This window comes from Phlebotomus papatasi, chromosome 1 (genome assembly GCF_024763615.1).
Source record: "Phlebotomus papatasi isolate M1 chromosome 1, Ppap_2.1, whole genome shotgun sequence".
Lineage (NCBI taxonomy): Eukaryota > Metazoa > Arthropoda > Insecta > Diptera > Psychodidae > Phlebotomus > Phlebotomus papatasi.
In genome coordinates, this window is record NC_077222.1 from 97,537,546 (window position 1) to 97,562,928 (window position 25,383).

General features: G+C 35.4%; 4 protein-coding genes across 7 annotated transcripts in view; 1 reads left to right on the top strand and 3 right to left on the bottom strand.

The window, feature by feature from the left end:
• LOC129809929 (uncharacterized) overlaps positions 1-6,696 on the top strand; it is a 24,377-nt gene extending 17,681 nt beyond the window's left edge. For all 4 annotated transcript variants that reach the window (XM_055860079.1, XM_055860080.1, XM_055860082.1 and 1 more), the window contains exons 7-10: positions 1,061-1,207; positions 1,265-2,335; positions 2,397-2,622; positions 5,879-6,696. In XM_055860079.1, the coding sequence (XP_055716054.1) occupies positions 1,061-1,207; positions 1,265-2,335; positions 2,397-2,622; positions 5,879-6,279 (1,845 nt within the window). In that variant the 3' untranslated portion in view covers positions 6,280-6,696. The remainder of the gene's footprint in view (positions 1-1,060; positions 1,208-1,264; positions 2,336-2,396; positions 2,623-5,878) is intronic.
• LOC129809933 (uncharacterized) lies at positions 6,414-12,748 on the bottom strand. The gene is made up of 5 exons (XM_055860089.1): positions 11,099-12,748; positions 10,593-11,043; positions 10,168-10,526; positions 9,863-9,987; positions 6,414-6,787 (listed from the first exon to the last, which is right to left on the bottom strand). The coding sequence occupies exons 1-5, from the start codon at positions 12,699-12,701 to the stop codon at positions 6,710-6,712; spliced, it is 2,616 nt and encodes an 871-aa protein (XP_055716064.1). The 5' UTR covers positions 12,702-12,748; the 3' UTR covers positions 6,414-6,709.
• A 27-nt stretch (positions 12,749-12,775) lies between these two features.
• Positions 12,776-17,332, bottom strand: LOC129809607 (uncharacterized). Its single transcript, XM_055859565.1, has 4 exons — positions 17,146-17,332; positions 16,975-17,072; positions 16,480-16,888; positions 12,776-12,976 (listed from the first exon to the last, which is right to left on the bottom strand). The coding sequence occupies exons 1-4, from the start codon at positions 17,215-17,217 to the stop codon at positions 12,776-12,778; spliced, it is 780 nt and encodes a 259-aa protein (XP_055715540.1). The 5' UTR covers positions 17,218-17,332.
• Positions 17,333-19,647: 2,315 nt separating this feature from the next.
• Positions 19,648-25,367, bottom strand: LOC129809939 (gustatory and odorant receptor 22-like). The gene is made up of 3 exons (XM_055860101.1): positions 24,425-25,367; positions 20,658-20,959; positions 19,648-20,598 (listed from the first exon to the last, which is right to left on the bottom strand). Exons 1-3 carry the CDS (start codon positions 25,365-25,367, stop codon positions 20,479-20,481), a joined length of 1,365 nt encoding a protein of 454 aa, XP_055716076.1. The 3' UTR covers positions 19,648-20,478.
• Between the last annotated feature and the right edge of the window lie 16 nt (positions 25,368-25,383).

A 25,383-nucleotide genomic window follows, 5' to 3' on the forward strand; every position in this document is an offset into this window, starting at 1 on the left:
TGAATATCTTGCGACCCACAAACATCTCGGGGCTCTGAAAATACTGCGACATCGAATATCCCCTCGAAAATCCCAGATCTCTGCAAATCCTGGCGCACAAAACATTTCGGGGCCCTGATAATACCGAGATACCAAGTATTCCAGGAACTCAAAAATCCTAGGATACTGAATATCTCGGGACCCTAAAAATACCGGGATATCGGGTATCCTATGAACTCGAATATCCTTGAAACTCGAATAAACTAGGAACTCGAATATCCTAGGAACTTGAATATCCTAGGAACTCGAATATCCTAGGAACTCAAATATCCTAAGAACTCGAATATACTAGGAACTCTAATATCCTAGAAATTTAAATATCCTAGGAACTCGAATATCCCAGGAACTCCAATATCCTAGGAACTCGAATATCCTAGAAAGTCGAATATCCTTGGAATTCGAATATCCTAGGAACTCGAATATACTAGGAACTCGAAAATCCCAGGATATTGAAAATCCCGGGACCCCTAAAATTTCGAGGACCTGAAAATACCGAGATACCGAATATCCCAGGTACACGAAAATTCCAAGATATTAAATATCCCGAGACCCCCAAAAAGTTCGTGGTTCGAAAAATACCGGAATATCGAATATCCTACGACCTCGAAAATTTGGAACACCAAGCACTTCAGGGCCCTGAAAATGCTGGGATATTGAATAACCCAGGATCTTGAAAATCGCGGGTTTTCAAATAGGACCTCGAAAATCTGAGGAATCCAAAATCAGGATTTCGAATATTGTGGGTTTCCGAATAGAATTCCGAAAATCCCAGGATATTGAAAGTCCTGGTCCTAGGACTTTCAATATCTTATATAACTTTCAATATCTATACAATCTTGAATCCTGAGGAATAAAATACAAGGACCATTCATTTAGTATCTAGATTCCGAAAACTAGGATCCTGAATTAGGAGAATTGCGGGTTCTCGAGATTAAAACGCGTTATAGATTGAGATAGAAAATTTTAAGTATGATTTTTGTCAGTTATACTTTGAAACTTAATATTACCAACGGGTTTTTAGCAACAGACCAATGGCATCAGCATAATGGAACAACTGAATAGGGGAATAAAAGTAGAAGGTTTGACCCTTCCTCCTGGTATCACGCTAACTCGGGTTGATCCATCCATGGCTGAGGCTGTGAAGGCCAAAAAGGAATCCATCGGAAGGGTAAGTTTCCTTTTTACTTGCCGAAAGTTTTGTGAAAATTCAGGGCTTCCCTTGCAGCTGTGCACTCCAATTTCGACTCAACAGCAAGTGGTTGAACCTCCAAGACCTCCACCGCACATGTTGATGGCAAATAGCATGAATGGATCAGTTCCGTGTGGAATTGCTCCGGACGGGACGGGATTGATAATGGTTGATCCATTGAGTAATATGAGAAAACAGGCATCAGGTCCTCCGGCCCAGGAGGAATCCAAAAAGTCCAAGAAGAGGAATAAGCGAAAGACAAAAGGTGGAAAGGAGGAGGCGGTGCCTTGTAACAATCGCAGTCGGCGGGAAAGTGATAGTCAGAAGCATTCTTCAAAGATTATAACACTGCGAAATCCCATGTTTCATGCAGTTACTGATGCTATTCGTCAGCAAGGTGGAGCTCCTATGAGGCCCCAATCGGGCGGGGCGATGACTGGAGATCCTCCGGCTGCGATAATTAAGAATGAAAATGGGATGTTTACTATTCGGAATCCGGCTCTGCATCAGGCACTGTCAAGTGGAGTTGGTACGAATTTCCGGCAGTACAGTCCGAATGTGTACTGTCCGACGGATTCCCAGGAGAACTTTTCCTATTTCTCGGACAATTTAGCTGCAGGAGGGGGATGCAATGGGAACGGGGGGAAGTGCAATTCGGCCATTGGGAGTGAGATGAGGAGTGTTCAGCAGAAACCATGGCAACCACATCAGCATCAAGGAATAGAGAGTGGCAGTGGTCAGGATCGTGGAGAGGGTGGTTTCAATCATATCCACACGCATTTCAATCCTCAATCCTCCACCAGATCCTACTCTCCCTTTGACAATCAACAAAGTTATGGGTTCAATGGGGATTTCCTGGGCACTTCGTCGCAAGTGACTCAGGCTCATCCTCATGAGTACTTCAGCAGTGGCGTTCAGATGAATGGAAATTCTTCCGGAGGATACAGTGTCTTCTCTTCGGGCAGTGAATGCAGTGGTGGCCATCAGCCAATCATCAACACTCAGAGTCGCTTTTCAAGTGACACAGATGAGGCAGAACTGAGCGCAAAACTCAGCGAATTGTCTTTTCTGCAGAATCTTCAGCCTGGTCAGAGGCTCAATAGCGAGGTACTATTGCAGAAAAATTTCACTTTCAAACGGAGACATTTGCATAGAGATTACTTTTCAGGTGACCATCCACAATATCAGTGAATCGAAGTTTCTGCGGAATCAATCAGCGGCAGCTGCAAATGCTGGATCCAACAAAGTCGAAATCACCAGAATTCCCAGTTCGACAGCAAATACTTGTGATAATCTCAATTTGGCCGTGGGGAGTCATCGGTCGGGGAAAACCAGGGCTAGCAATGGATGTTCAAGCAACAGCAATGGCAGTGAAATTTTACCAGAATTTGGAGGTAAGTGACATCTTTTTTTTTGCCATAGTAAGGTGGGGTAATTGGATCTGAGTCAGATTTTGGAATTTCGGTCTAAAAACTTTCTTGTACTTTATGTTTTTATTTTTTTAGAAAAAAGAACAAGAAAGTTTTTAGACCGAAATTCCAAAATCTGACTCATATGACTCATATGAGGTAATTGGATCATTTTCCGAAGAGTCCTACTTAAACGCTTATTTTTGGACTGATGAAATTCTTTTTTACTTCTTATAAATCCACAGAATTATTCACTGTTTCATTCAGAAACATAATATAAAAAATAATTATCAAAAATATTAAAGAAAATTTATAAAATAATGATAATACTGAAATAAGTCAGCCTGCACTAACTGGGGCACCCTTTCACTAATTCACTTTTAATTAAACCTTTGGATTTAAAATACTTTTTCACAAGGAAAAACAAACAATAAATGTTTTCAATCAACCAGGTCATTAGCGAAAATATCACTGACTAGAAATTTTTTAGTGAAGAACCCAGCTGGCACAAGATTGAAATGAGTCGGTTACACTCACTTATTTAATGGATAAAAATATTATTTTTGCTTTTTATCAAACTTGAATAGTTATATTATGGTACTGTAGTTACTATATTACGGAAATAAAAATTAAAATATTATTTTAAATGGATTAGTCATAAACGATCCAGATAGCGAAGCGCCCGGATTAGCACACTTGACCATACAATTTCTTTAAAAATTCGGTGATAAATTTAAATCTGATTACTTGGTAAATAAAATCAGAAAAAACATATTATATATTCAAAGGAAAAATGCAATGAAGAGATCTAAGCTGAAATAATTGATTTTTTTTTATTTTTTTTTACTTGAAAATATTTAAAATTGATTTTTCCATTAGATTTTAATTAAATTGAAAATTGAAAATTTGGAATTCGAATAAAATGGGCAGAAAAATTATTTAACGAGGCCTTAGTCAGAAGGTACACTTACTTCCATATCCAAGGACTACTGGCGATTCCTTAGTAGACAGACTGAGTAAAGGAAGTAAACGAGGTGACAGTAAGAGATTCAACTCATATAGTAGCTAGAACTATTAAGAATTTTTAAAAATTACTTAAACAGTTCTTCGAAAAATTAAAACTTTCTAAATTGATTCATTGAATAAGAAACCTACACCAAGGGTCGAAAGCTGTGGAGAAAAACTTGAATCTTTTATTTTGAAAGAGAAATTAATTCTGACAAACACCGGAAGAGATTAGGGAAACAGGTGCTGGCCAAAATCCCGAACCTAAAATCCGAAAAGCCAAAATCCTGAAGAGACATAATCTTGAAAAGCCAAGCTCTAGAACACTAAAATTCCGAAAAGCCAAAAGTTCGAATGGAATAAAATTCCGAATGGGTCGAAATCCTGAATGGAAGAAAATTGCAAAAAGCAAGTATATCGAATGGACTAAAATCTTGAGCAACAAAATCCCAAAAGCCAAAATTCCGAATGCGTCAAAATTCCGAAAAGCAAAAATTCCGAAAATCAAAATTCTTTTGGTCAAAAATATCGAAAAGCTAATATTCGGAATTGGCCAAATTTCCGAATGGGTCGAAATCTCGAATGGGACAAAATCCCGAAAAGCAAATATCTCGAATGGACAAAAATCTTAACGCCAAAATCCCAAAAGCCGAAATTCCAAATGAGTCAAAATTCCGAAAAGTTAAAATTCCAAATAGGTCCAAAAACCCGGATAGCCAAAATCCCGAATGGGTCAAAATCCCAAAACACCAAAATTTTGAAAAGCCAAAATTTTGAACGCCAAAATCCCGAAAAGTCTAAATTCTGATTGGGCCTAAAATCTCGAAAAGCCAATATTCGGAATTGGCTAAAGTTCCGAATGCGTTGAAATCTCGAATGGGACAAAATCCTGAAAAGTAAATATCTCTAATGGATCAAAATCTTGAAAAGCCAAAATTCTAAATGGGTCTAAAATCCTGAATGGGCCAAAAACCCGAAAAGCTAAAATTTGGAATGGGTCGAAATCCTGAATGGGAGAAAGTCCCGCGAAAAGCAAATATTTCGAATGGACTTAGAACTTGAACGCCAAAATCCCAAAAGCTAAAATTCCGAATGCGTCAATATCCCGAAAAGCAAAAATTCCGAATGTTCCCAAAATCCCGGATAGCCAAAATCCTGAATGGGCCAAAAACTCAAAAAGCAAAAATCCCAAATGGACTGAATTCCCGAGTGAATCAAAATCCCAAGAAACCAAAATCTCGAAAAGCCGAAATCATGATCGCCAAAATCTCAAAAGTTCAAATTCTGATTGGAGAAAATCCCGAAAAGCAAATAATCTCGAATGAATTAAAATATTGAACGCCAAAATTTCGAATGCACCAAAATCGCGAAAAGCCAATATTCCAAATGGGTTCAAAATTCCGAATAGCCAAAATCCTGAATTGGTGGCCAAAAACCCGAAAAGCCAAAATATCGAATGGACCAAAATCCCGAAAGGGATGTAATTATACGGAGGATGATATGTAGAATAATTTCCCAAAATTATCGAATTACCCCAAGATTATACCCCAGATTACAGACCACTGACGAAATATCGTCAGTGGCCTGTAATGATACGCCTATTAGAAAATTAGCCACGCCCATTATCGAAAACGATTAATTTGTATTGGAGTCCAAGTAGGGGAAAGCGCGCTATCTTCGGACGACTCAAGCTTCGGACAATTCATTTTTTTTCTCTGTTCCTTATTGATTTCACTCATAGCTCTTTTCTGAAAATATGATGGTATTGGACTAGCTATTAAAATATAATATTTTAATTAGTCAAATTAATTTATAACAGATTGAAAAAATGAATTGTGCGAAGCTTAAAACGTCCGAAGGTAGCGCGCTTCCCACAGGGGAAGTTTTTTTGAAAGATAAATTTTATGAAATAAAAAAGTCTGTCCTAGATAATGTTGAATTATGGGGGGGGGGGGTCGTCGAAGACTAGAAGTCGATATCTCATCCCGTTTGACCTCTAGTCGTGCCACAAATTGAAAAAAATAGTGGATTACATAATTGCCCTCTCTTTGAGTTCGAATAGTAAAAATGATTGATTCCAAGCAATTTTTTTTCATTTCAATGAAAACATCAGATTTTTCGTATTTATTTAATTTTATTTCGGCTTCAAAATTGTGAAAAATTATCAAGTTATAAGAGGAGTAAAGCAATCAATCCCAGAATCTCACGTATTTTATCGTACAACTTGAAATTACAGACAGTATTTTTGCTCCAAATCAGAAAGTGAACTTGAATGAGCTGGAGTCAGAGGAGAGGGATATTGAAACATTCAAGAGGTTCAACTACTACTTCGAGCCACCGAAGAATAAGCCTAAAGTCAATCTCAATCTCAAAGATATTGTGCTGAATAAGAAAAAGTCTTCTCCCGAGAGTCCTTCCATGTTCTTCGGAGGTCTCGATGGGAATTCCATTACGAGCACGCCGAGTCTCGATGAGATGATGTACCAACAGCAGGAGTACAGTGCGTGCCAGTCGTCGGACATTCTGCTGGATGATGCTGGTATCCACGAAGGATGCAATGGCCGGGCGGGAGATGGTGATAATTTAGGAGTGATTGGAAGTGGCCTCAAAGCTGCAATCCATGGAAATATGGCGTGAAGTTTTTATGATTGAATTGCCAATTCTGGTATGTAATTGTTTTATATTTTTCATCTTTCTTTAAGCTCGAATATGACAAGAAAATTTTTTTAAAAAAATTGTCTTTGACGATTTGATAACTTTGTTGTTTTAGAAAAAAAAAGAAAAAGAGTGTTTTATTTGATAAAGAGAACAGATTAGTTTGCAATTGAATTGAAAAAGAATGAAGAAAAAAAATAACAAAAGAGATGAAAAGAATTTTCAATTTACTGCCATAGAAAAAAAATTGAACAGTTTTTGATTTTTAAAAGGAGAAAAAAATTGAAAAGAATGCTTTAATGATTGAAGGGAAGAAATTGAGATAAAATAAGAAGGAATGTCAGTATTTAAGAATACAAATAAAAAAAGGAGATTTTAAAAAATATCCTACCGCAGAAACCCAAAGTCTTTATTAATTTCCTGACAGCATTTGTTCATCGTAGAAGCGAGCATATTTTATCTCTTCGCTCTGCATTCTGGCTTCGGTTGACTGCAAGTTGATTTGGAAATTCAATTAATTTTTGTACGAGGGGTAACTCATTCCAGAAATGCAAAACATTTACTCGAGAAATGTTTCTAGAAATACGGGAACACAAGAAAAAACGCTGAAATGTTTCTTTAAAATATCAAAAACGCATTCAAGAAGCACGTAATCCTTTCTAGAAACACAATAACGTTTTTAGAAACGCGTGAATGGATTCAAGAAACACGGAAACGTTTCGATATAAAGAAACACTTTCTGAAATTCAGAAACGTATCCAAGAAACACGGAAAGTTTTTATAAACCATGAAAAGTTTTGTGACATTTGAAAATATTTCCTAAACACAGAAACGATTCTAGAAACACAGGAACGTATTTAACAAAAAAATACGGAAACGTTTTTGAAATACAAGCGCATTTATAGCAACACAGAAACGTTTCTGGAAACGAGGCAATACATCCTAGAAACCGAGAACGTTTCTAGAAATACAGAAAAGTTTCCTGAAACCGAGAAAAATATCCAAGAAATGAGAAAAACTGTTATAAAAACTAAAGCAGTTTTTTTTACATTCGGGAACATTTCTAGAAACACAAAAATAATTCTGGAAATGAGGAAATGCTTCTTTTAAGAAACACGAGAATGTTTCTAGGAATACAGAAACATTTTCTAAAACCGAAAAATGTATCCAAGGAACACGAATTTTTTTTCATATACAGTAGAATATTTTTTTTTAATATTTCAGAATGCTTCTGGAAACACAAAAGCATATCTGGAAACGAAGAAATGTATTCAACATATACAAAAACGTTTCTGGAAGTACAAAAACATTTCTAGAAACCTAAAAACGCATCAGAAAAAAACAGACACATTTTTATGAACATAGAAACATTTTTTTGATATTCGAAAACATAATCTAGGAAGACAGAAACGTTTCTGTAAACTCGGAAATGTATTCAGAAACATGAAAACGTTTCTGGAAACTCAGAAACGCATCCGAGAAACAATAAGACGTTTTTTTATAAGCACTGAAATATTTTTTTTGATATTCTAAAGAATTTCTAAAAAAAAAACACGAAACTATTTCTGGAAGCGCGGGAATGCATCCAAGGTATATGAAATCGTTACAAGACATACATAAACGTTTCTGGAAACCCAGAAACGCATCTGAGAAACTCAGAAACGTTATTATAAATACTTAAACATTTTTTTTACATTCGAAAACATTTCTAGAAACACAGAAATGTTTGTTGGAACGCTGTAAAGAACATGTAAACATTTTTATAAACATTGAAACGTTTATTGGGATTCTAAAACATTCCTAGTAACACAGAAACGTTTCTAAAACTGCGAGAATGCATCCAAAAAACACGAAAACGTTTTCTTAAATACAAAAAAGCATCCAAGAAACAAGAAAACGTTTTTTGATACTCGGAAATATTTCTAGAAACTTAGAAACGTTTCTGGAAACAAAGGAATGCGTCCAAGAAACGCAAAAACGTTTCTAGATACTCAGACACACATCCAAAAACACGGAAATGATTTTATAAACACTTGAAGATGTCTTAAAATCCGCAAGCATTACTAGAAACACAGAATTTTTTTAAAAACTCGGAAAAGTATTCATGAAACTAGAAACATCGAAACGTGTCTATAAGCAAGAATACGTTTTTAAACACACGAAAATATCTTTTGGGACATGGAATCATAGAATCGCATCCAAAATATAAGGAAATGTTTCTAAAAACACAAAAAAACATTTCTCTAAATCAGAAAACCTTTTAAAAATATGAAAATATTTCTTTTTTATAATACAGAAAACAAGGATTTTAAGAACATAGGAACGCATCCATAGTGAGATTGTAAAGAATCTCATTTAAAGTACAGAAAGTTTCTGCAAATACTGAGATATTTCTAGAAACACAAAAATTTCCAGAAACACGAAAACATTTCTGAAAATGCGAAAACGTTTTTAGACAGTTTAAAACGCAATCATGTAATACAAAAACAGTTTGAGAAATATAAAAAAAACGATTCTCTAATTGCAGTAATATTTCTAAAATTCAGAAGATCTTTCAAGTTACACAGACATTTTTCTAGAAATGTAGAAACGTTTTTAGTCACATAGAATCGTTTTTTAGAGCACGAAAATGTTTCTAAGAACAAATAAACGTATTCAAGTAGTACTACAGTTTCTAACACGGGATCTGAAGATCTCAATATCTCGAGATTTCATTAGTTTTTGAGATCGGGATTAATATCAGAACCAAATATTTAATAAAATAAATGAACATTGTGATGCTGAAATCCCGGGATCCCGCCTTGGATAAGTGGGAACCGGTATTTTCGAATCTCGCATGGCTCCTGAAAACCGGGATACTAAAATCCTAAATTTTCGTGATACCGGGATCCTGAAATTTCGGAATTTGTGAGATATTTAAATCCCAGGATCCCTAATTTTGGAAGACCCCGGATTTTAAAAGCCCTAAATAAGGCTGAATTGTTTCTAAAATCCTAGACTCCTAAAATCCTAGACTCCTAAAATCCTAGATCCAGGATCCTGAAACTTCGGAATTTCTTAAATATTCAAATTTAGAGATCCCTAATTTTGAAAGATCGCGGATTTTGGAACCCCTAAGTAAAGCGGAAATGTTCCTAAAATCTTATATTCCCAAGATCCTACATTTCCAGGATTCCTGGATCTTGAAATTTCGGAATACCTAAACTATTAAAATACCGGGATTCCTAATTTTGTAAGTTCCCGGATTTTGGAAGTCCTAAATAAAGCGGAAATGTTTTTAAAAATTCGGAGATACTACTAGAAAACTAGAATCGTATCCAAGGAATACCAAGCATTTAAGTGTAATTCTTTCAAAAATAACATCTTTGAAAGACAAAGAGGTTTCTAGAGGTATAGAAACAGGCATATGAAAATCAGAATTGGATTTCTTTCTCTCCACAGAAATAGAAATGGTGAAAAAACATCATGTTTCCCATATTTCTAGAAACAAGACTAACATATCAATTTTTTGTATTATGAATTACCCCTCGTCGTCATCTCTTCGTTTTTGCGACATTATACTTACCATTATCTGCAATTCCTGGAGATGTTTCATTTTTCTCTTTTTGCGCATAAAATAGAGATTCAATGATAGCATCAAGATAATGATTAGGCAAAATACTCCTATGACGATGAAACCAATTAGGCTCGCTGCATGATCAACAGAAACTATCAGTAAATGTCTGTAATGGCCTTTACACATTGGAGAAGTTTATGTCCATGTTGAAGAGTTTTTCCTACACGAACGAGAGTAGGAAATTTGCTTCAATATGGACATAAATTTCTCTATTATGTAGAGACCATAAGAGTTGAAAAACTTATCGGACTTACAGTAGCTGGATTCTCTGACAATTTCTTCATGATCATCTGTTGGTTCTGAAGAATTTTTCTGAATTGTGGTCGTCACTGACACAACTTCTTCAGCTCCTTTGTTGACAATTGGAGAGAAGGTGAACATATCGGAGACACTTTTCGCAGTTTGTTTGATATCAGTTGTGATTACAAGAGATTCAGTTTGAATGACATTTGATTTTAAGATGTAGTCAACTGGAGGATCATTCACTGTTGATTCGCTTTGCATGATTAGTTCGTTGGTTGATGAAATTGTTGGGGTTGTGTTTATCAATTCTGTCGTAATTGTGACGTTTAAGAAATCCTCAGAATATTCATAACGATAATCGGAAAATGGTCTACGGGATACAAAGTTTAAATTGTGTCCTTTCATACCTTACCTTGATTTGATGGTTAAAACTTACTTTACAAATCCGAGTGTAGAGCACTGGCATTCAATACTAGACGGATCTACTGATAAAACCAGACAGTATTCATCTGTCCAGGTTTCCCCATTCCAGATAACGCATTTTACTTCTTCCGGATACCTTTCATTACTCAATTGGAAGGATATCACAGAAAACTTTTCACTGTCTCTCCCTGGTTCTAAAATCCTCGCAGAATTCAATTCGGAATCAATTTCAAAGAGATCTACGCTGATTATTTCCTGACTAAGATCGCCAGTTAGAAAGTCCGAGGAGTATGCAATTCTCGAAGCACAGTACTCCTCTGTAGGTTGAGTATCAAAAACGTTCCTTAGGAAAACAAATCCACTGGAAAGTTTGTCTCCGGATGGAGAGGCTGGGAGTGAAAAATTCCGCACTTGAGCCTGAAAGCCATTTCCACGGTAGATTTCCAATGAAAAGTCTGACGATACTGAAAAAGCAACTAGTTACCCGAAACTTCGCTTCAAAAATAGGAGAAGTCTTACCAAGTTTGTATTCCGTTGACAATTGCATTGAAGGACACAAAAGGTTTCCTATAAAATCTCTAACCTGTTGGGTAAAGTTCTGCTTCAATTGTAGGTTTTCTTCGGAGTTTTCTGAATTATTTTGAGAATTTATAATAGCCTCTCTGAGTTGTAATTCCAATATTCCTTTCTGAAGGAAGTCATCTTCAGATAAATTCCTTTCTTCAAAAGATTCTTCGTCAATTGATCGCTTCATGACCAAATTACTTTCATCTGAAGATCCATATTCATCTGATCTGCTTTGAGGGATAGTATTCAAGAGGTTCAGTAGCTTTTCCTTTAACTTAATGCTCCTGTCACCTAGAAGTTCTGCCAGGATTTTGCTGTATTTCACAAAGGAGAGAATCTTTTGCTCAGAAATGAACATATCTTCACTCTTGAATGTCTCTAGCCGACTAGTCTCCCTCTGGATCTCCTGAAGAAGTTCAACTTTCAATCTATCGTAGAATTTCTTATTACCAAAAGCCTTGAACGTAAAGATACAGGAGATACTCGTTGAAAACATATTGGTGTAGTCTGTTCGGAAAATCATTGATTTTATCTTTTCCAATTTGAACTGGAATTCCTTATCTGAGTAATCTTCAGTCAAATTGACCCTAATAGGGGGTCCTTCTGTCCTTGAACAGGCATTTCTAGTATCACAAACTCTGTAAAATATCCTAATAGGTTCTTCGGAATAGGGAAGTTCTGTGATGATCTCCATATTTTCGTAGTACTCCTCTAAATCCACCAATATACCCCCAATTTGATACTGAAATAGGTACCTTAAGGGATAGTCATCAGGAGTGTCCGTAGCAGTTCCCGTAAACATAGTAAAAAGGGTTTTTAGGGCTGTCCCCTCCTCAGGAAAAACCTGCAAGGGTCTAGCAATTGGTGCTTGTTTTGAGCCTAAAATCAAATCTGTATAACTCGTGACATTTCCTTCGCTCTCACTATCCCATTCCTGGATAGGTGCGGGACACGTTACTAGTAGACGAAAGACGTAGGACTTCTCAGGTTCTATCCCTGCAAAGTCTTCGGATCCTGCAGGAACTACGAGTGGAAAATCTTCAGAATATGTAGCATTACTGATTTCTACAATGTCTGACAGAAAATTCTTCTCCAAGTCCGGAATAACCCGACTTGGAAAATAGGATCTATCGATAAATCCATATCTAGGATCCTCAGTTACGTTTACTGTACTCCACTGAAGGTGACAGAGAGGGATGACGTTGTTAACAATAACTGGTACTCTTAGAGATCTCCACGAGACTAGAGGTTCAGGCTTAATATTAGGAAACTGCACGGAAGCTATTATCCTAGGATCTACGGTTACATACGAAGACAGCTCCTGCGTAAGCTCCTGATACGTAATAATTGCAGTTATACGATACATTCCCGAAGCGGTAAAAAATACTTCCAGCCTGTGGCTAGAGCTTCCCTCGAAATTCTCACACCTTGTATCATTACTGTTCAGTAAATCTTCACAGTCCCAAGATACCTCAACTGCATACTCATCAACATCCATTTGCGAAATTGATAGTTTGTACAAAATTCGACGGTCAATTCCAATAGATAGGTTCATAGGGGTGAGAATGGCAAAGAAATCTCTCTTCAAAATGTGCAATTTCATCGTTGACTGAAAATAACATTTACTGTTTATTTAGAAGAAAATAGATCAGTTGGATTGATAGTATTTACTTGTGTGTAGATTTCAGTTCGATTTGTATTAAGGACTTGAACATCGATCCTGTCTTGTTGAGTAGGTTTGACAAGATTTGGCGGCAAGTAGAAAGTTTTTCCAGGAGTCTTTAGCCATATTCGATGTTCTTCCTCCAAGTTTTGCATATCCCATTTGAACTGTTAGAAAAATATTTGTATAAGGTAAGTCAATTAAATAATTCTTCCCTTTTTTCTGAGATTTTAGCTTTCTTGCAAAGCATTAATTGTTTCCGTAACCCTTTAATGATCTCTCAACGATCGTAATCTTACTCGGTGGTAGCCAAAATCCCGAACGCCAAAATCCCGAAAAGGCCAAAATCCCGAAAGCCAAAATCCCGAAAAGGCCAAAATCCCGAAAGCCAAAATCCCGAACGCCAAAATTCCGGAAAGGCCAAAATCCCGAAAGCCAAAATCCCGAATTTTCAAAATCCTGAAAGGGATGAAAATAGATGGAGGAAAATGTTTAGAATAATTTCCCAAGACACAGAAGATTTCCCTTCTTCCACAGAAGGATTTTTCACACAGATTTTTCCACAGAATTTACCACATAAAATTTTTAAAATTTGTCATATGGTATTGTCATACTGTTACAGAATTCCCCTACTAGGGACCTCTCGTAAACTACACAAGTGGTCTACCAACTAAGCTATTATAGAGGCCATAATATCTGTTTGACTTGTCACATGTCTTTAACCAATTGCATTGAGCACTTCAATCGATTACTTTTTCGGGGCTGCAAGATTCGGAAACGAGTAATTTCAAGGGGTGAATAAATGATTCTCAGAGTGAATCGTACGCGGCGACCGGTAAAATAGTACCGATCTGGAGCTAAAAATCGGCAGTTCGGCACTAATTTACCAAGAAATCGTCAGATCGGCATGAGATCGGCACGTCGCGTCGATAAAATTTGAAGGATCACTCAGTAATCATTGAAAGTATCCCTCATTGAAAGTCAGGAATTTTAAGGTTTTGGACAGGCTATTAAAATATAGTAATATTTCAATGGGTTAAATTAATTAAAAATATTTTGAAAAAAAAAAATGATTTGCTCAAAGCTTGAGTCGTACGAATATAACGCGCTTTCCTCTACAGCTCTTAATTCTTATCTAGAAAAAAAAAATTTTCATAAGTGTATTTCATGATTAAACAAAAAGAAAACTGAAGAAAATCGTGTAATCAGAATTTTTTAAGGGTTTAAGAAAATATTTTTTTTTGCAAAATTTTGAATTTAACATGCTGTAAAGTAAAGAAGAGGAAAATGGGTTTTAAACAATTTTTTTATTTCAACTACGAAAGAATTAATTTCCGAACAGAATAAGTCTTTATTCGTTAAATTCGGTATATAAGTTTTATTTCTAAATATTTTTCGCAAATTCGAAGAAATTGTAAAAATAAGACGAGAAGATATGCCAGAAAATGCAATTCAAGGTTTTAAATGTTCCGGTTCGCCCGAAAGCTTGCAAATCTTGGCGCAATTTGCTTTCGTCCCTGTAGGGTAAAGTGGTACAAGTTGGACAATTTACAATTTGGACAGGGCTTTTTGTCTTGATAAATTTAGTACTTCATTTTTATTTGTATATTTTTAATGCTTTAGTTTTATAATTTGGTTCCTTGTGCTTAAAAACAAATTTTGTACTGTATTTATCAAGAAAAAGGCCATGTCCAACTTGTACCGGCGAATTGTCCAACTTGTAACACTAATTCCAAATTATACACTTTACCCTATCTTCTATTTAAAATACTTCGAATTGGCTTCTGAATATTTTATGGCATATTCTTAGATAGGGTAAGGTGGGGTAATTTGGTATCATGTCTATTTTGGAATTTTGAGAAGTTCTCACTGTTTCAGATGGTCAAATAAAAAAAAAGACCGCGGAGAAGTACAAGACTTTATACTCGAGAGTACTTCTTCGTTGATTTTTTTTTCTTTTGCCATCTAAAAGTGTTAGGAAATCTCACTGTTCCAAATTAAACTTGATTCCAAATTACCCCGTCTTACCCTAGTTTATCTATCTGTTGAAGCAATAAAAAAATATAGATTTCTTTTGACCTTGTAATTCAGGATACGGTCTTAAGGAAGACCTTTACTTCATCTTAATTAAAAATTCTGTTCAAATTCAAAAGTTTTTCAAAACAGTATCTAATGATAGGGTCACATTTAAACCTCAGTTACTCCTAATCTGAGTAATGAAGCGTTTAAAAGGAACATTTAAATTTAAACTTTAAACATTCTTTCTAATCGTTTGAATTTCATCATCGCTGGCGTAAATGTAAGGGTTCGTACTTAGCCTTTTAATTAACATATTTATTTCGATCATTCCAATTATGGAAAAATAGTTTGAGTGGGAATAATTTGATTCTCAGAATGTCGTTACAAAACAACTTTTGACTTAGTCTATGTAGCCTGTATTTCTTTAGGAATATTTCTTGTTGAAATTTATGTCTAGAACTAGATCCTATACGAACTTATGAAACTGCACAACAAAAGTTAAAGCTGGAGCGGACAATATTTCCTACATTTTCGGTCTTTATTAACCGATTTTGATAAACTTTTCTCTAGTTTTTCTGTTTTTAAGGCTCTAGAATAGACAAATCAGTGATAAGACCAGTAGGGGAATTCTGTAATTTTCGTGGCATTGTCACGCGTGAGTTCGAAACCCGACAATACCATTCGAGCTTTTTTTGTCATATCATATGAGTTCGAAAATGGAATTAATTGAATTTTTAATGAAATCCCTTTACTTGATCATTTTATGAAAATACAATACGTCTTGATGGATTTATTTAACAAAATTTATTGTCATTTGAATTGCCAGAAATCTCAAATATGTGACTTCTGACAATGCCACGTGAGCTGAAATGACAATGTCACGGCTACAGAATCGCATTTTCGAAAAAGCTCTCCTAAGATTCGAAAAAGCTCTCCTAAGATTCGAACCCAATTTGTCATATGGCATTGCCAGAGCGTTACAGAATTCCCCTCCAGAGAACCTTGTGTTGGGCGAAGTCCTTTTCGATTATGATAGGGGTCCTTGTAACAGAGCTTATTTTCCTAATTCGATTTTCAGTAGAATTTTGGAAAATAAAAAATGACGCCATCAAATTATAAATTAAGACCATGAGGAAGTATAGGCCTAATATTCAAGAGTACCTACTTCTTCCTGGTGTTTTTCTTTTGATCATCTAAAACAGTGAGAAAATCTTAAAATTCCAATTTATATTCGATTTTAAATTAGCCCATTATTGTAGGGTCGAAGAAACACCTCTTTGAAAGGGAACCCCTATTGACACTTTTGTCAAAATGTTGAAATTTATTTAATGCATCCAATAAAATCTAAGTAATATAAGATTTTTTTTTCACAAATCTGCGTTTTTCGATAAGAATAATTGTTCGAATTTCATATTCCAAATGGTACAGAGTAGGGTGTCAATTAGGCCTAACAAAAGTTCTTAAAGTGTTCTTAAAGGTTCTTAAAAGTTCTTAAAGGTGTTCCTTCCACCCTACCCTATTAAGAGGTTATCTGGTTTTATTACTAGTCATTTATTTTATAGGTCGAATCTTTTTTATTCTCCGTTAACTCTTGATAATTATTTTCCTGAATGCAATGAACTCTAATAAATTCGATAAAAATAAAACTCACCACATAGTCATTAGTAGGTTCACAAAAAATCAAATTGGCCTGAATGAGGAGTGGCAAATGACCGTACATGTAGACGGATCCAATGAGCAACAGTGAAATATCCCTTTTGGATTTAGCACCATTATCCGCTCGATATATAACAGTAACATTTTTCTCAGCACTCATGTCCCCAACTGAATCCTTTCCGCCGATATTGAAAGTGTAAATCACCCCGGGAGTAAGTTCCTTTTGATCTATATGAATCTGATTATTCATTGAAATCTCTTCACTTGTATTCCGAATCCTCTTTTCGAGCATTCGAATGCTTCGCCAGAGAGAAATTGTATGCCTCTGACTCTTCCATCCTTCAATGAATTCAAAATAAACTCGCACTAAGTATGTGAGTTTCTTGCCTTCCTTCGGCTGAAAGCTATATCCCCATGCATAAAAAATAATTATTGATTGATTGGTGTTGTCTATCAATTGACACTTTTACTATACTGCAATATTAATTACCGAATTGTAATTTTTTCCGGTGGAGATTCAATTGAGCTATTGGTATCCTTTGAATTGCACATAAATTGTGGCGAAAGGATCCTAAATTCCGGCTTTTCCTGGAAGCAAAAACACGAATTTTTTGTAATCACAGGAAGAACTTCTGATTAGATTAAAAACTGAACAATCTACCCGGAAATTATTTTCACATCTGAGATATAGAAAGGAGTTGAGAATAAGGACTAAAGTCAGGTAAATCTGCATTTTGTGAGAACGAGACACTTCCTTGCGTCATGGTAAATGGTTTTATTAACACTGAATAAGCGAATGATTTGACTGTGACATGCTGACCAACAATAAAAAGAGACACACGCAATTGATGTCCTCACGACAACGATTTCTGGCACCGGCAAACACCCCAAGCTCAGTGTTCGAGGGGTGTCTCAGCACAAGCTTGCATTACTTTGGAGTTATTTCTTGCACTATCCCCATTAATAATAAATCACCTTTTGCAATCAATAATTTGTTGTCTCCACCATTTATTTCATAATTTATTCATGAGTCATTTTGCAAATTTGAATTTATAGTTAAAAATAGCTTTTCTTATTTATTATAAAAGTATATGGATTGATTTTAGAATAGACCATTCTATGTAAAGGATTAAAATAGATTTAGAAGTTTTAATATTGGTTTTTCTCATTTTATTTCAAAATCGATTTACATTTTACACACTGTGCATGGATTTATTTCTTACAAACAATATATTTGAAATCTTTGGAAAATGTGATATTTTTAAAAATTTAGTAAGGTGTTGCCCATCTATTTTTATTTATGTCCTAGACAGACTTACGACTTAAGCCGAAAATCGACTTTAGTCATAGATATATCTGGCAGATTAGTTTTCACGCGGAAAAAAATTGTATGAAAGTTACTCTAACCTATGGAAAATCAACTTTTACGTTTTGAAATCCGATTAACTCGGTTTTAGGTTAATTTTGCCTTTATCAAGGTGTAATATTTAGAAGAGTTGTTTAAGCTCTTTTTAGGCCAATACTTACTATTTCTGTCTTAAAATTTATTATTATTAATTTTTACTGTCTTAATTTGTTTTCGTAAAATAATTGTTTTCGAACCAATGAGTGGCGAATACAGGGTAAAAGTCCTGGTCAGTAAATTGTAATGGTTTAGCTCTATCTAGATATTCCCTAAAGTCTCTTCCAAGACGAAATTTTGCCTTATTTTAAGAAAAGTTGATCAAAAATTTTATAAAATATTTATTAAAAGTCTATTTTTAAGGTTTTTAAAAATTAAATTTTGCACAACATTTTTAATATCTTTCAACGATTTTTATTTTTTAAATTAAATAATTTTGGGCTTTCTAAATTGGGCTTGAATGGCAAATTCAAGCTCTAAAACCCAGAAATATTATATTAAAGAGTGCTGAATAGTTAAATTAAATGTCATGATATAAAAAAAACATACAAAATATTTAAAAGAGCTATTTAGAACGTCCCTCTTAGGAGGGTAGGGATCCTGTCATAATTGCCTCTTTGCTACCCCCTGTATCCGCCACTCTGTTTCGAAAAAAACTGACAGATGGATAACTTTTCAATTTAAATTTTCATCACAACAAGCAAGATACCGGGCCCGGTCGAGATCTCAAAAGTCAAAATCCCGAAAAGTCAATATCCCTATTGGGCTAAAATCTAGAAACGCCAAAATCCCGAAAGCCAAAATTCCGAATGCGTCAAAATCCTGAAAAGTCAAAATTTCGAAATTATAGATCCCGAAAGTCGAAAGCCTGAAATCCAAAACCCCAAAAAGCCAAAATCCCAAAAAGCTAAAATTCCGAAATTGGAAATTCTGGAAGCCATAATCCCTAAAGCCAAAATTCCGAAACCTAAAATTCCGAAAATTAAAAATCCCAAAAAGCCAGTATCCCGATTGGGCTAAAATCCAGAAACGCCAAAGTTCCGAAAATCCAAAATTTTGAAATTATAAATCCCGAAAGTTGAAAGCCTGAAGGACAAAATTCTGAAAGATAAAATCCCAAAAAGCCAAAATCCCAATAAACGAAAAAATCGTAAATCGAAAAAGTCAAATTAATTCAACTCGGCACTAGAGTTGGTGGAACAATTCTTAGCCTTCTTTACTATTGCCTTTTTAACACACATTTTTATCATTGATAATATGCATTTAATCTATAATGTATTATTTCGGACTTTCATTAATGGAAGCTTTTAAACTTCTTTTAATTCAGGTTAAATCAAATTATTTGGAAAATTTGATTTAAATAGATTTAATAGCATAAATAAGTCTTTCAATAATTCTTTTAAATAGATCGGCAAATTAATTTGAGTAATAACAAACTATATTTTTATGCTACTAAAAAGACACGCAAAGAAAAATTTAGTTGATTAGCCAATTTATGCCCAATTTCAATTTTAATTTAGCTTGAATAGGGGAACTGGTTATAATTTAGCACAACTCGTAATTTGTGACACTCGAAGTCTTATTACGAAATATTATCTGTCCAAAATTACAAGCAAAATGGCCGGAATTACAGTCAAGTTCATGTCTGTATTTTTATTCATTTTCAACCGTATTAAGATTAATTTTATAGAAAACAAAGACATTAAGCTACTTTGCAAGATATCAAAGGATACTCCTGAAAAGGAAGTAAAAAAACTTCACTTTGTATTGAAAATATTATATTTCAACCGGACATTTGTGTTTACATACACCCTGTCCTAAATTACAAGTACTTCTCCTTTACCTCATTTCTTGTTAATATTCATCTATATGGAACTGCTATTCTATCTTTTATTAAGTTCATATTTATGAATTAAAGTAGAAGCAAAGCTTTAGCTGTAGCAGTACTCAAGCTTCGGACAATTCAATTTGTTTTCTATGTTCTTAATGGACTTGACCCATGGGTCTTTTCAGGAAATTTGAGGCAATAAACTAGGTTTTAAAATGTAATATTAGAATGAATCAAATTAATAAAAAGAGTGTTGAATAAAATGAGTTGTTCGAAGCTTGGGTCGTCCGAAGGTAGCGCGCTTTCCCCTATGCTTTTCATGTTCGTTTTTAATATGTTTGTCCTTTGAAACTTTATTTTTAATTATTGATTTTAAGCTTATACAAAAATTTATTATTACACTTTAGTGAAAATTAAAAAGTTTGATAATAACTCATTAACAAAAATTTAACTAAGCTACTCACCCCTTGTTTTTAAAAAATAATTATTGATGGGAATCTTAACAGTTGGTGAACTATAAAAATCAAGAGGAACAAGGTGCAACTTTAGGATTCAGGTGTATTATTATCAGTGCATGCACCTATTAGAACGCTATCAATTATTCTCTCTAATATTCGATAAAAGTGAAAACTTTTATCGAGCTTTTTAACTAAAACTCATGCAATAACAACTGTGTCTGATTTCATAATCCATCATTTCCACAGCATAAATTTCTTTAGTGGAAAAAGGACTAAATCGACTGAATAATACATTTTTAATGCTTTCTAATGCGGATGTTCAATGAGCACTTTCCCACTTGTAGCCGCTGCAAAAGCTTGTTGCTGAATGAGGGAAAGCTTAAACTGAAGTAGCACAACTAAGTAAATAGCTATTGTGGTGATGGACTGAAAGTGATATAGAGTTATCAGAAATAGAAATCGATAGGCATTTTACACGCACTAACCGATGTTAGAAGTTCTCGGTTGACATTGGCGTATCCCTTCAGGCTCACCACGGCGGGATTCATTTCGATGGCTTGAATGAATAAGTCAATCTCCTTGTGGGTGGGCTGATCGATATTCAACAAATCGATTTCCAATAGAGTATCCTGGACACCTTGGGCCACTTGGAGAGTGGCATTGTGGGAGCAATCGGCAAAAATGAAGAGTAGCACGGAGCAGTAGGTTGCGTCGACAATTAAACCGAATTCTTTAAAGGAGAATCCAAAGCCATGATCCAGAACTTCGGACAAAGCTCCGTAGATTGCTAAAAGATTATTTTTTTTACATAACAGACCAACTCTTAAAACGGATGCTTAGAGAGGTTTCTTAAGAGATGTTCACAAAAGCATAGTAGGGGAACTGTACCAAATTTCGGTCAGCTCGCAATTTTGGCCAGTTTTTTCATTTCTCAAATTTCCAGTAAATTTTATTTTTTTGCATCTTCTAGAAATTTTACAATGCAAAAAACAAAAAAAAATGTCGCTTTTACGAATAAGGTGATGTGTAAAAAGACTTTGGAAGAATTCCGGAAGGGCAATAAGGAAGCATGAGAATCAAGGTGGCCGAAATATTACCCAAAGCTATATATTTTTATTAATTTTAAAATGTATTAAGAATATGATTTTAGAGAAAACAAAGACGATAAGCTATCTACAAGGTTCCAAGCAACACTTCTTAAAAGGAAATAGCAAATAAATTTAATTTGTATTAAAAGTGTTACATTTGGCAATTCAATATACAATTATGCCGGAATGTGGTACACTTACGCTATGTCTTAATTTGCTTAAGCTTCTTAAGTTATTTCTCAATAGATTTGGACAAAATGTGGTCTATTCGAAAGGTTTTTAAATTCTTAATGTATCTAAACAAATTCGCAAACAGTTAAGAAGGTAATTTTTAAGCTAAAATATTCAGTTGAAGCAGCTTGACTCAAGAAAGAGAATTTTTTTTTTGAAGACATTGTTGACTAAGAACAAAAGTTTCACTTTGGAACATATAACAAATCGTCTGATTCTTAAAGTTAATTCTCTATGGTTTCTGAGAATTGTTTACTTTCCAAATTATGTTGAGAAGTTAAGATATACCACCCTAATTTCAAACATATTTTTCTGACAAAATATTTACTGCATCTATTCGAAAAGTAAGAATTCTTAAATATAAAAATATATTTATAATAAACTCACGATAATTTAAGTCTAAAGTCTAAAGATACACATCAAAAGACGTAGAAATCCATTTCAATTACTCTTCTTAACGGCCGCTGAATTTTAATTTATCACGTTGAATCATTACAAATTCCATTTATTTATATAGAGTAACAATCTAAGAAAAGAATTTGTCAATTAGAATTTAAAGCAGAAAAGAAAATGAAGAAAAATATTATCAAAATCGATCCGATGTCAAACATTCCGTGCGTCACTTTTCGTCACTTTTAACTGGTATTAATGAAAGGTTAAAATAACCTCACGATTTTTGACCTGGTTTGACCTGGTACGACGTTTCAGGGATATTTTTCCCTTTTGTAAAGACTACAAATTTATCAAAAAGTAAAATTATTTAGTAATTAATTAATACCATAAATTTAGTTCTTAAATAATTTTAGGAATAGGAAAAACATCCCAACGTATAAAACTTAAGGAAAAAATCTAACTGATATAAAAACCGTTTTTAACTAAAGTGGAGTAATAACTTAGCGCCATTTTTAGAAAAAAAATTAATTAAATTGTAACTTTTGAACTCTTATGTCGTATACCCTTTATGCCGTATCTGCAATTGTTTTGTATCTGCATTTGATCTAAATGGCAATACAAATGCCTTCTCTTGCACGAAATACTGAAACAAAAGAAATGTAGATACGACAACGGTCGACAAAACCGACAATATATAGATGGTGTATTTCTCAACTAATTTGGCCATATTTGGAATTATTAAAAAGGTTTTGAAATTTCCAACTCTGAGGTATCAGTTAAAAGTCCAGAGCAGTTTTCCTTTCTAAAGGAAAACTATAATATTCTACTGTATAATTCTACCCCTGGCGAATACTGCCCCGGTTTCTCCTTATGAGTTTTTGGGAGCTCAGCGGCCAAACAGTAAAAGAAGAAAGCTTCCTATCATCATGTCGGGTGACTGAAAGTCTCATCTTCAATATACAATTCATTCAAAATTCTACTGATGAACGGACTCAGGGCATCCAGGTTAGCAACCTGCGCCTGTCTATCCTTCGCCACTTCAGGAAGATGTTCGGGTTCGATCTCAAGGTGCTCCAATGCAAAATATGCCCCGAGATCAAGGACTCCTCACAATGGCTTCCATAGTTTTCTGGGAAATCTTTCTTCCTTCATGCGCTGAACATGACTACCATCGAAGTTATGATCCCTCAACGCGAAGAAGCAACTCCTCGACTTTTAGTTCCTCACGAACGGCTACGTAACTCAATCGATATCGACGAGTAACTCCCTTTACCGCCCGGAGATATCCCATCTTGGCAGCTTGCACTCGCGATAGTTTCGGTCATTAACCGAAACCGATAATTTAACAGAACGACCAAGCTCGGCCTTCTTCACTACGCTTCCGCCAAGCTCCCTCATTGCTGGAGAAGGTTTACCCTCAGGTTTACCGATACCGATTCGCGACGAGAGTTCTGTCTCCATCCTATCACTCGTGAATAACACTGCAAGATACTTGAACTCCAAATGTTTCAATAGGACCCCACTAACATGTAGAGTGCATTATGCAATCTGTTGGGTGATTACCATTACCTCCGACCCTTCCGACTTTCTAATATTAAGATTAAGATTTGTCTATGGGTCGGTTATATTCCTTGCGGAACCGCTGCACCCAGGCCACTTATTTGGGCCCATTATGCACTCCCCATTCTCCTGTTCTATCTTAACCCCCAAGTCGGGTAAACCTGCTCCATATCACAGTGCTCTGTGTGCGTTCTGATACACACAGTACCGCTTTATATCACGGTAAACCAACCTTGGTTTGTGGATCTGGGCAGTGAATGAGTATTTGTATTCGACTGAACTCTGCATGTCGAAACTTATTTCCTATACCAACCTCTCTTTTTAGGCGGTTCATTGTCAATGTATTGACATTACTTTTCCATTCATTCACTGGACGAATTCGAGACTATTACAGCAGCTGAAAAATCTGCAGCTGCCTAGTCCCGAACCCTCGACCTCACAGTCACAGAGCCACTGCTCTATCCACTGATCCACTGAGGCCCCTGACTTTCTAATATATTTTCATCGTTTTAATAACACTTCAAATTAGAAGCTTAAAGCGTTTGAAAATGTACACTTCGTTACAATTTTTTTTTTAAATTCTTGGCACTGTTTCACGGAGAGTTCTGTCTCGTGAGTTTGAGCATTCCGTAAAGTAGGGACGTTTTGCCATTTTTTTTATTTAAGCTTTCTCTTAAATGCCTCTTTTCCTCAATTTTCTTTTTTTATAAACATTATTGGTTGATTTTTTTAAGAGAAATATAAAATTTACAATATTGCGGTATTCACGTCTTAATAAATATTTAGTGTTATAAAATATTTTGACCTGATCGCTCTCTCTGATTGGTAGCTTTCAGGGCTTTAAAGCTCTTTAGCCAATCAGAGAACAACATGCAGGTGAAGTGAATTTTTTGCGCAAACCTTAGGAAAAATCCTTAGTTTTTTTTTGTTATAGTAGAAGGGAGGTCTTAAAATATCAAGGGATGTCATACCGGACATACCTATAGTTATATTGACGAACATGAAGAGACAGTAAGTGGAATAGGTCCTAGCATAAGCATTTCCCAGAGTTTGCAACAATTCACTGAGATTGAGCCAGAGAAAACGATAAGTTGAGATCATGGCAGCATTGCATTCAATCTTGACATCCCGACGGAAGCATCTCGAGAGGCTCCTGGAAGCTTCTCGGATGGCTCGGGAATTGATATACCAGAGCGCACAATTCATGTTGATCATCGTGACGATGTGATAGTAAGCAGAGGTATGCCAAAGTGCAAAGCCCTCCATGAGAGCACTCAGGGACAGGAGAAAGCAAATTGCGAGCAAAAGACATCCAACAGATATGATCACGATCAGAACTTTGAGGTGTGGGAATTTCAGGTTCTCTCCTGTAACGCGGTAGTAGCGTAGCTGGAAAGTCCCCCACATAGTTTTGTAGACTGCAACATGGTTGGCTACACCCCATCCCACGAAGGGAATAAAGAAATGTGGCACGAGGAAGATCACAAAAATGATTGCGTAGATATAGTCATCGAATTTTCGAGTAGTCTGAAGGATTTGTACGCGTTCGTAGCCCACGATAAGTACAATGGCTGTAGTTACGATGTAGAAAAAGATGGCATAGATTGTGGCTGAACTGGTCCAGCTGAAAGTGATCCTTCCGGGTTGGGATCTCGTGATTGGCATAACGGCCATCACGCGAAACAGCACAAGAAGGAGCTTGTGATCCCGATAGAACTGATCGTGGATTTCCACAGTATCTCCATTGGCTGAACTCAGTTGAGCCCTGAGTGAGCGATCTTTTTCCCGTTGTACCAGTTGGGGATCCACAGTTCCTGTGATCCTTTGGCCCTTCTGAGAGATATCCCAAACCCTATTCATATCCCCATGGAGCAGGGAATGATTGATGGCTTCCTCAATGTCAGATTCACGGATACGAAACATTTCTGCCACGCACAGA

Bases quoted from the DNA above. Each gene is read 5' to 3' on its own strand.
- LOC129809933 (XM_055860089.1), bottom strand. From the start codon at position 12,701: ATGAACCTATCTATTGGAATTGACCGTCGAATTTTGTACAAACTATCA. The intron at 11,044-11,098 runs GTAAGACTTCTC...TTGCTTTTTCAG, and splicing joins GTCAACGGAATACAAACTTG to TATCGTCAGACTTTTCATTG. The intron at 10,527-10,592 runs GTAAGTTTTAAC...TGTATCCCGTAG, and splicing joins TCTACACTCGGATTTGTAAA to ACCATTTTCCGATTATCGTT.
- LOC129809939 (XM_055860101.1), bottom strand. From the start codon at position 25,367: ATGTTTCGTATCCGTGAATCTGACATTGAGGAAGCCATCAATCATTCC. The intron at 20,960-24,424 runs GTATGTCCGGTA...ATAATCTTTTAG, and splicing joins GTTCGTCAATATAACTATAG to CAATCTACGGAGCTTTGTCC. The intron at 20,599-20,657 runs GTTAGTGCGTGT...TATCACTTTCAG, and splicing joins ACCGAGAACTTCTAACATCG to TCCATCACCACAATAGCTAT.
- LOC129809607 (XM_055859565.1), bottom strand. From the start codon at position 17,217: ATGCAGATTTACCTGACTTTAGTCCTTATTCTCAACTCCTTTCTATAT. The intron at 17,073-17,145 runs GTAGATTGTTCA...TTTTGCTTCCAG, and splicing joins GATGTGAAAATAATTTCCGG to GAAAAGCCGGAATTTAGGAT. The intron at 12,977-16,479 runs GTGAGTTTTATT...TTTTTCTAACAG, and splicing joins AACCTACTAATGACTATGTG to TTCAAATGGGATATGCAAAA.